Source organism: Lipotes vexillifer, unplaced genomic scaffold (genome assembly GCF_000442215.2).
Source record: "Lipotes vexillifer unplaced genomic scaffold, Lipotes_vexillifer_v1.1 scaffold29, whole genome shotgun sequence".
NCBI lineage: Eukaryota > Metazoa > Chordata > Mammalia > Artiodactyla > Lipotidae > Lipotes > Lipotes vexillifer.
The window spans coordinates 979,909-990,685 of NW_006776904.1; the positions used below are offsets into that span (position 1 = coordinate 979,909).

The 10,777-nt window shown below is 38.6% G+C and overlaps 1 protein-coding gene across 1 annotated transcript in view; it reads right to left on the reverse strand.

The window, feature by feature from the left end:
* CCDC141 (coiled-coil domain containing 141) overlaps nt 1–10,777 on the reverse strand; it is a 207,312-nt gene that overhangs the window by 144,478 nt on the left and 52,057 nt on the right. Inside the window, exons 4-5 of the mRNA XM_007450727.1 lie at nt 8,182–8,290; nt 1–193 (exon numbers count right to left, since the gene is read on the reverse strand). The exon at nt 1–193 is cut by the window's left edge and continues 64 nt beyond it. Of these exons, the coding sequence (XP_007450789.1) occupies nt 1–193; nt 8,182–8,290 (302 nt within the window). The remainder of the gene's footprint in view (nt 194–8,181; nt 8,291–10,777) is intronic.

A 10,777-nucleotide genomic window follows, 5' to 3' on the forward strand; every position in this document is an offset into this window, starting at 1 on the left:
TGCTTCAGGTACTTGTCTAATTGCCGTCTCCTGTCTTGGAGAAGTTCAAGAAGACTGTCAATCTTCAGGCAGCTGTTTTGAGCTCCCTGAATCATCTCGGGATTCACAATAGGTCCATCACACTTGATTTTTTCTATGAAGTCAGTGAGTTGTTGACTTTTGTTTAAAAGGGCTAGAGATCGTTGTAAGAGTTCTAGAAGAAAATTAGAAAAAAGAATAGTGATATGAGCAAGTTTTTATATAGTAATATTTGGATTCATCATATAATTTAAAATATATGTAACCTTCTATTAAAAATAAGGAATTCAAATGTGTAAACATAAAATGCCTCTAATACAACTGGTCAAATACCTTGGCCTAACTGCTATGGCGCTAACTGCCAAATGGTAGGATGCCGAAGTTCAGTGATGGCATAAATCAGTACAGGGGAGTGGAAAGACTGTGAGATTTGGGCACTGGTTCAGTTGGTTTTTAGTGGTGATATGCTGGTTAAGGTGCCTACTCTCCTTGTAGCGCTCTACATCCTGAGGTGATTGGACTACATCTGAGGTTTAAAGGCTAATGCCTGCAGTAACCAAACAAAAGCTCAGTGAATACGCGGGCCAGGTACCCAGACGTCAGGGACTATGACAAAGTGGAAAATACATGACCAGTCTCACAGGATCTGCTGTCACCCAGTGCCGACCAACTGTGGACATGAGGGAATACAGGGTCAGTGTTGATGGGGCTTCCAATTTTTAAAGAATTATAAACACGGGTTTTTAGGTGAAAGCTTCTGATTTTTAACTGTTTTGTAATTGGTATTTTTTAAATTAAAAAATACTGAAGGATCAACAAAACATGGCTCTCTGGCAAATGGGCCACTGGTTTGCGCTCTCTGGAGTAGACAGCATTTTTGGTGTGGGCAACATCTGGTAGAAACGGGAGCTTAAGCCTGAAAACTGAAGGACTACCAAGGGAGAGAGTATAGATGGGGGAGTTGAGAGTAGCACTTTGAGGATCCCCAACCTCACTTGGGGATCCATTGGAAGAGCCCTTGCGAAACTATGCATTCCCCACAAGCCAGAAAACGTCATCTGTTTCCTGGATTTGTGCAGTCACCTCTTAATTGCATCTCCTCTCCAATCCATTTCATCCATTCTCCATATATTAGAAAGATCACTTCTAAACACACACACTCTCTCTCTCTCTCTCTCTCTCTCACACACACACACACACACACACACATACACACACACACTAATGGCTCCCCAGTGTCTTAGAATTAAGGAGAGACCCCTTAATATGATTTCAGTTCTGGCATGGTCTGGGCCTTATTTTCCCTTTCAGATTGTCTCAATCTCTTTACCTCCATCCATATCTTCTTTAAATACCTCACACATGGTATACTCCTTGTTGCCCCAGAACTTTTTACGACATTCTCTGCCAGGGATACCATTCTCCTCAACACATTCCTTCTCCACCTTTATTCTACTCATACTTCAGGTCTTAGTCAATTGTCAGTTCCTCAAAGGACAAACCAGACTGGACCAAATCCTCCTATTACGTGTTCTCAGAGCCGGATGTTCCTCTCATTCAAAGCTGTTATCACAGCTCTAGTTCTACATTTATGCATTGGGTTAGCTGACTAAAATCTGTCTTTGCCACTAGGCTCCAATGCAAATATGAGGACAGGGACGGTGACAGTATCCTCAGCACTAGCATAGTGACTGGCACAGGGGAGGTATTCGATAATTTTGTATAATGCTAGAATGAAATCAAATGTATTAAAAGAGGGGGAAGAATTAGAGCTATAGGTGCTAGAGATCAGCAGTCTGCCAGGGATGTAAAAAGAGAGATGTTGGGAAGACTTCGGGTTTTGTGACGGGTAAGTGATAGAAACAGAAGCCAAGTTACCAGGTTAAGAAGTGGGAAAGCAGTGATGAAGTGAAATCAACAGGAAAGGACAATCTTTGAGACATTTGCTGTTAGAAGAAAGGAAAAGGATAGACTATCAGCAGGGTTGAATACACTGCTTTTTATTTTTAGATGGGAGAACTATGAAGAACACCCAGAACATAAGCATGTCACACTATTAGAAATGGACTTAGCGGTGCTAAAACCATACATTCTGGTTAGTAGCTCAGTGTTCTTCCCCCTGTGCTGTGGCACTCTCTTTAGTATTCTAGCATCTGACAGTTAAACAACACAGCAATGACTGTGGTATTTGGGTCGACTGTCTCTTTTTCATCTTTTTTTTTACATCTTTATTGGAGTATTATTGCTTTACAATGGTGTGTTAGTTTCTGCTTTATAACAAAGTGAATCAGTTATACATACACATATGTTCCCATATCTCTTCCCTCTAGCATCTCCCTCCCTCCCACCCTCCCTACCCCACCCCTCTAGGTGGTCACAAAGCACCGAGCTGATCTCCCTGTGCTATGCGGCTGCTTCCCACTAGCAATCTATTTTACGTTTGGTAGTGTATCTATGTCCATGCCACTCTCTCACTTTGTCACAGCTTACCCTTACCCTTCCCAATATCCTCAAGTCCATTCTCTAGTAGGTCTGTGTCTTTATTCCTGTCTTACCCCTAGGTTCTTCATGACATTTTTTTTCCTTAAATTCTATATATATGTGTTAGCATACGGTATTTGTTTTTCTCTTTCTGACTTACTTCACTCTGTATGACAGACTCTAAGTCTATCCACCTCATTACAAATAGCTCAATTTCATTTCTTTTTATGGCTGAGTAATATTCCATTGTATATATGTGCCACATCTTCTTTATCCATTCATCCGATGATGGACACTTAGGTTGTTTCCATCTCCTGGCTATTGTAAATAGAGCTGCAATGAACTGAGACCTTTTTTTTGAGAGATGAAGAGAGACTGAGATAAGGGAAGATGCTGTAAAGAGATATTTTGAGATAAGAAGGAAAGAATTTCAAACTGTTTATGCCATATGACCTAGATCTGTCCAATAAAGTATTAGATGGTGCTATCTGCTCAGAGTAAGAAAGGTGTGATTAGGTGCACTGGGCAATTTGATTGAGGATTAATAATACAAAAAAACAAACAACAAAAACAACCATATTCTTGGAAGCAGGACAGGGAATGGGATAAGTCAAGCAGAAGAAGAAAAGTCAGGGAGAGCATTCAAATTAAAGTAAATCTGTTAAAAGAAGTGGAAACAAACATGAACAAGATGAGAGGGACAGAGGCAGAAAAAACCTATCTGTCTAGAAAAAATTCTTATGTGGAAGGGAAAGAAATAACTTGAAAATGAGGTGAAAACAAGTTATAGAAGTCCTTGGCTATCAAACTGAAGCGTTTTGATTTGTCGAGTCTAAATGTAATCATCAGGATAATTGATTCTCCATATAGGTAGGTATACATATTTCCTTTACATTCAAGAATTTGTTATGATATTGTGAACAGTTACATACATACACACACACACACACACACACACACACACACACACACACACACACACACAAAGTATGGGCAGGTGGAGGGGTTTCCACATAGCACTTCTTTTCTTCCTTTCATTAACTAGTCTTTCACAATAGACTTTTCAAATGAAAGAGGGAAGCACAGCTTTCCATGATCAGGGTATTGCAGACTGACAATGGGTGAGGCCAACCTGTTCTAGTCCCCACAAAATACATATAATTAGCCAAAATTTCCATTTGCAATCTTTTTCTGGTTTTCTGTTTCAACTTTTGCCAAAATGGTATAACCACCACCATGGTACCACCAGGCATGCAGCCTCCTGAGCCCAAGTTAACGTGTACAAATGCACGCAGCCTATGGTCAGTCTGTTACCTGCTACTACAGTGGTGCTTAAAGTGGATCAATTGTTCTCTAAGTTTCCTCTGTCAGCTTCTTATATCTTACTATTTTTTTTTTTTTTTTACTGTTTATGCTTTCCTAGCTATTTATTCCATCAGTTGATGGTACAAAGTGATGTATTTTTCCTCAAGGGTAAACTATCTAGATATATCATGAACTTCAAGAAATACAAAATCTCTACAGTGCATTTATTTTAATGATTGTATTGTTCTCCATATACAAACCCTACTTATGACATAATACCTTGTGATGTAAGGCTAGTAGTCAATAAATTTTTGTTGTTTAACTGTTTTAATTGTAATTATATCTAAAAAAATTAAAGTATACTTTATATTAATAACTTTACAGTTTGTCATCAATACTAAGTATAAATAACAAACTTAAGATGGGTAAATGAGGGATGTACACAAGTCAAAGTGAATTTATAGCTTGCTAAATAACCTTTTGAAATGAGTATTTTCTAAAAAGCATCAAGGTCACATTCTGACACTGGGAACATGGGTGATATTTCTTCCAAATACATTTTAAAATATTCCAAATATTACTCAATGAGATGGTATTTCTTAAACTCATTAATGGGTATTTTAAAATATACACAAACATAGAGAAAATAGTATAATAGACCCCAAAGTACCTATATCTCAGGTGCATTTAAAATATACATAGAACATCTAAGAAAAAAGAAGTAATAATATGATTATTCCTGTGAGGAAGCTTCTTAGGTGCTATGCTCATTTTAAGAAGGCCATTGGAAAACTGGAAGATGCAATTGTGATTCTTCAGGGCTTAGAACCAATTTTCTCCTCCTTAATGTCCCTGTAGTACCTTGTTTATTTCTCATTTTGCATCTGCTACTGAGTCTTAAATTGGGATTATATACAAATACACTCAATAAACATACTTTGAGTTGGATGTTATTCTAAACCTTGGAGATTAAGAGATGTAACAATCCCAGTCCTCCAGAGTCTCATAATCTGGTGATGAAGAACAGGGAAATAAATTATTACTACACAGTGTGCCGGGTGGTGTAACAGAGGGATCCACAGAAAGAACAGAGAGAATTCACCAATAAATGTATACATGCCCCATCAAATTGTAGGCTTCCTGAGGACAAGGGCCATGTACTCTTTCAAGACACATGACTCTGGTTTTCTCACCTGGCACGGGTTCAGAAAATATTGGTTAATTATGTGTTGTTGAATTGAAAGCAACCAGTCTGATAAGTAGTCTGGAAACTATGTTTGCTGGGAAACACTTTAACTAACTAGGCATGTTCCACCCAAAGGAGAGAAGACTAGAGAGGACACGTTAGGCTTCAACTATTTCAAGGATTGTCGCATAGTGGAGGGAATGAACGTATTCTGTAACTTTCCAGAGGGTAAAACCTTCAACCCATTCATCCTGGTTCTGATCTCTGAAATGCTACAGAATAAATCTCTGACATGCAACATAGCCGTAGCATTGCTGAAGAAGAAAAAAGTATAGATTTTGACATAAATTGAAATACCATGAATATTAGGGATAAGTTTGATTATAGTTTTTCCAGTCATGTTATTAACCTTCATTATACTAACATTCACATTTTGTGCTACTCACTGATCAACATCTCAGACACTTATGATAATTGCTAGCTGTAGTTATAGCTATAATTCATTTCCTTAAATTTAAAGATAATAGATATTGCTGTGATCTGAATGTGTGTCCCCCTAAAATTCATATGTTGAAATCCTAATGCTCAATGTGATGACATTAGGAGGTGGGGCCTTTGGGAGGTGACTAGGTCATGAGGATGAAGTCCTCATGAATGGGATTAGTGTTCTTATAAAAGAGACCTCACAGAGCTCCCTAACCCCTTCTGCCATGTGAGGACACAATGAGAAGTCTGCAACCCAAAAGAGGGCCCTCACTGGACCATACTGCACCCTGATCTCAGACATCCAGCCTCCAGAACGGGGAGGAATAAAATTCTGTTGTTGATAAGTCACCTAATCTGTGGTATTTTGTTAGAGCATCCTAAATGAACTAAGACAGAAATGACATCCTTAACTGAAAATCAGAGTTTTGTTCTTGAATATGTATTTCAAATCAGGTAATGTTAATCATATTCCACTGAATTAGTTGATTAATACATTTCACCAACTCCCATATTATGAAAACAAAGCCCTTGAAGCTACCCCTGGGCATATGAATTGGGAGCCAAATATCCTGACTAGAGTCTCCTGCAATCCCTGTGCTTCACGTATCACATAGAGGGACACAAAAATGTCATGATAAACATGCCACCAGGATGGAAGAATATTTTGTCGTCACAAAAATAAACTATGCTTCCTGTCTTTGGCTAGCACTGTTATCCATCTTTCTAGATTAAGAGGAGGCCCCGTGGACACCCCTGAAAGGCAGGGCATTGGTCCCACCATCAGCTGGATGCCAGGGCCTTGTAGCCTAAGCCCTCCAAACAAAGCAGCATGTGCCCCATGAAAACTGGTTCACTGAGTCACAGGTCCTAGTAATCGAAGGAGCCAACATTAACAACAGCATTTAAGCATTCCCCGCTTCTAGCTGCATCCCCAAATACTTATGGAAAAGTCCCTACTTCCACAACCTCCCCGTCCAGTCCCTCTGGAAAATGCTTTCATTTGACTGCCTCAGTACTGAACCTCTTCACCAGAAGCATCAGTCACTGTCAGGTTTCTGGAGGTGAAATTGCTTTGTGATGATCTTGTTGGTGGCATGAAGATTGAATTGAGGCCACAGAACCCATCTCAGTGGCCTGGACTCAAGTCACTTTCCAGTCTCCTAAGAAGAATTTCACGTGCTTCTGTTTACCCACTTTGGGCCCAGCTAGATTGCTGCCGCTGTATAAAAATGGGCAGACCACTGCTCTAATGCTGATACTTTTGATGCTGTTTATAACCCCTGTTAGTGACAGGTCCTACAGAACAGTAATCTGTTAAAATTATAGGTATATATGTAGTCAGATCTCAAAAAATTTACACAGGTAAGATTGAGTCCTTTAATCTTTGAGTTTTAGAAAAATAATGATCTATTATCTAAGGTCCTTTGGAGGGTGATGTAAACACAATCTATCTGTGGCTTTAAAAACACCTTTTGTCCCTGTCTAGCATGATCAGGTTTGTGAAGCTAGAAGGTGAGTTAGAACTAAGACAAATGAATTCAGGAAGCCATCCACTTGTACTCAGCTCTATTTGGCAGTAATAATTGGAAGAACCCATAAGGAAGAAAAGAAGTGATTGTTCCTATCTATTTATCTAATCTGCTTTCACGGAAAAAGATTACAGTAAACAGGTGTTCTTCCACAAATGCCTTTCTTACTACAGTCCTGGTCCAGCCCAAATTCTGGTGGAAAAGGCCTAGCATACAAACTGTTGGTTAACAACTAGACTATCTTTACAGTTGTTTCGGGGGGAGTTGAAAATAATTTTATATAGTTTTTATTAGATTTTTATCTGGAAAAAGTTCACTAATCCTTTTTCTTTTAAACTCCAATAGCGAAGGAAAATGTCCTTATTCAGAGCTGTTATTGAAAGGGTGACTTTCATTTTCTGACCCTTAGAAGGAACAGTCACTGAATTCAACCATTTATTCAATCAAGAAATATTTCCTGAGGGGCTTCCGTGGTGGTGCAGTGGTTAAAAATCCGCCTGCCAATGCAAGGGACATGGGTTGGAACCCTGGTCTGGGAAGATCCCACATGCCGCGGAGCAACTAAGCCCATGCACCACAACTACTAAGCGTGCACTCTAGAGGCCACGAGCCACAACTACTGATCCCACGTGCCACAACTGCTGAAGCCCACACGCCTAGAGTCTGTGCTCTGCAACAAGAGAAGCCACCACAATGAGAAGCCCGCGCAACGCAACGAAGAGTAGCCCCTGCTCGCCGCAACTAGAGAAAGCCCGCGTGCATCAATAAAGACCCAACGCAGCCAAAAAAATTAATAAATAAAATTAATTAATTAATTAAAACTTTATAAAAAAAAGAAATATTTCATGAGGATCCACCAAGTGCCGAGACCTCGCTAGATGCTGAGTATATGTAAGGATGAGCGAGGTGGAAATGGCTCCTTCTCAGGAACTAAGATCTAGCAGACTGTATAATTGAACTTCCCAGAGGCTCTTCCTCTACCGCCCCTTAGAATCATATACAACCAGTTGTTTCTTGCAGAATATGACCAGAAATAAGGCTTTATTTAACCTCACTTGGAACAAGTTGAGGTATACATAATCAGATAAATTAAAAATATACTGTAATGCATGAGCATTCCCATATTAATAGCTTTAAAACCTTTAAAAGCTTATGTGAGGAAGAAATGGTTCTTGCCTTTGGTATGATGTTCATGAAGCTGAAGGAGTGATTTCAAGGACTCGGCACTCTCAAACTCCTGAGTGTTCTGGAGGAAATCTTCCGTTTGGTCTATTTTAATGGCAAACTACAACAGAAATGCAGGGGAAAGACATATGAAAAACTAAAAAACACTGTGCCACTTCTAGTTATTTGTAAACATTTTTCATGAATTAATGGCCTAGCTGATTGTATATGTGTTTGTGTGATGAGCTGTGTGTTTGTGTGAGCATGTGCTGGCTCACGTGCTTGTATGAGGTTTTGTGTTTGCATGTAGTCAGTTTACAAAGTACTGGGATAAGAACTTTCTTCTCTTTCCTTTGCATTCTTTTCACACCTGGAAATATGTTATCTATGCTGAAGTAAACCAATTTGTTTACTATTCTAATGTGTATTGAAATTTTAAACTAAAATTATTGTGTCCCATAATACAAATACAGCCACTGTCAACATTCTAAAGCAGTTTCTCAAAGAACAACCAGAAAGTTTGTTAAAAGAAACCAGCAAAAGTTTGGTTAACCAGTAACCTATATAATTATTAGTAAATTTAACTTAAGAATCCACTTGAGGTTGAAATATAGTTCATTTTTTTCTCTATAATTAGACCTAGAACTAAAAAATGTAAGTTTCAGAATAATACATAGTCTAATCCCATCTCTACACTTGATTTTAGCCCGAGTGCCGTGTAGTAATTGTAATCCTATTTTTTATACAAAGCAAAAACACATATATTTGTACAGAAAGTGGTCCGAAAAGATACATAGCAAAGGGTTACCTTTATGAGAATGAATAGGATTAGGGATAGGTGAGGGGTGGTAAACTTTTAGCTTTTAAATCTATAACATAATTTTGTTTGCATTTTTATCAATGATTTTATGTACTTTTATAGAAATAAAAATGAAATTAGATGTAGCAAGAATGAAAAATAGAAAATTTCTCCTCTGTTTCAAGAAAAAAAGGAAGAGCAATTTGACACCCTAAGTGGTAAGGAACATGACCAGTCTCTCTTTTTGTGTTTCTCCATAGAGGAAGTATGAAAGGGAGATGCTTGAAGTGATGTCAAAATTCTCAGGGGAATAACCTTAGATACAAATTTTAGAAAAAGGCAAAGTATACTTGGTTATGCTAGTACAGTATATCCATAGTAGTAGACAAATAACTGGTTTGTTTTAGCACTATGGTCCAAAGGAAATTATTATCATTTATAAGAGCATTTAAATCAACACATTCACCTTTGGATCAGGTGTAGAATAAACTCATAAAGGTAAAGTATCAGTGAGAAAGACACAGAAGCCTATCACAGTGCTTGTCACCTTTTTTCAAGTTTTACCCAAACTCTCATATTTGGATTTAGTGATATTTAATATTTTTATGTGACTACTTGATTAACAAGATTTACTACATTTTGATTATTACAATAGCCATATAAAATTCAGTTATAAATGGCACGAAAAGATGAGAGAGCAACTGATGAGCACGTCCCCTTTTGAAATGCAGAGAAGGTTTCTACCATCCTGTTAGAACCAGCAGATGGACACCAGCCACTGTCACTTGGGGACACTGTTTCTAAATTGAAGCACAGCATTTGAGAAGCCTGTGAGCCTGAAGCCATCTTGTACTACCAACCATGCAATAAGAAGTCATTTTGTATTTCTAAAGAACTCCTGCGTGCACATAGTTCAGTAAGTGGATCCTATCTACATATCATTTACATCTCTAATTCATTCTATTTCTAACAGTTGATTTTAAAGACATTCTTTGAAGAGAAACTTCAAAGAAAAAGAATAAAACAAAACCCTGGTGGGTAGTTTGGTTCTCCCTGTAGATCACTACAAGAAGTTTTGGAGTCACTGTGTAACTTATATCTATATTTCAACTGGTTTGACACTTTTTAAAAAACAAACCAATAAATAAACAATGCTTTACTCAGAAAAAGCTTCCTTCAAGTTCTATTAACTTTTATCTCGGGGATATTTTCTTTTCCCTACTTTTCTTCTTTCTGCAGTTAGTACAGGATAGAAGTGGCAACAAGGGGATACTTTTCAAAGACACTATTCTTAATTTCACCCTCATTCTTTTTTTTTGAATCACTAATGAAAATTGCTTTGGCATACACAAGGGGCAGGGAAAATCACGCAGGAGTTTCCCATCAGCTACGTATGAAGTAGTCCACAAAATTGGAAGGCGGATAATATATGAAACTTCATCTTTTCATGAGGAATCAGAGTGCTGGGTTGAATTACAGGTTGACTTATACTTCCTTTTATTTCATGTAATATCTGGGAGTCATTTCTCATCATATAGAAAAACAGCTAGCATTAATGTTCCTACCCAGTGAGAAACAAATATTGGACTTAATGTTTAAAAAAAGATAACTTCCGGGCTTCCCTGGTGGCGCAGTGGTTGAGAGTCCACCTGCTGATGCAGGGGACACGGGTTCGTGCCCCAGTCCGGGAAGATCCCACATGCCGCGGAGCAGCTGGGCCCGTGAGCCATGGCCGCTGAACCTGCGCGTCCAGAGCCTGTGCTCCGCAACGGGAGAGGCCCCAACCGTGAGAGGCCCGCGTAACACAAA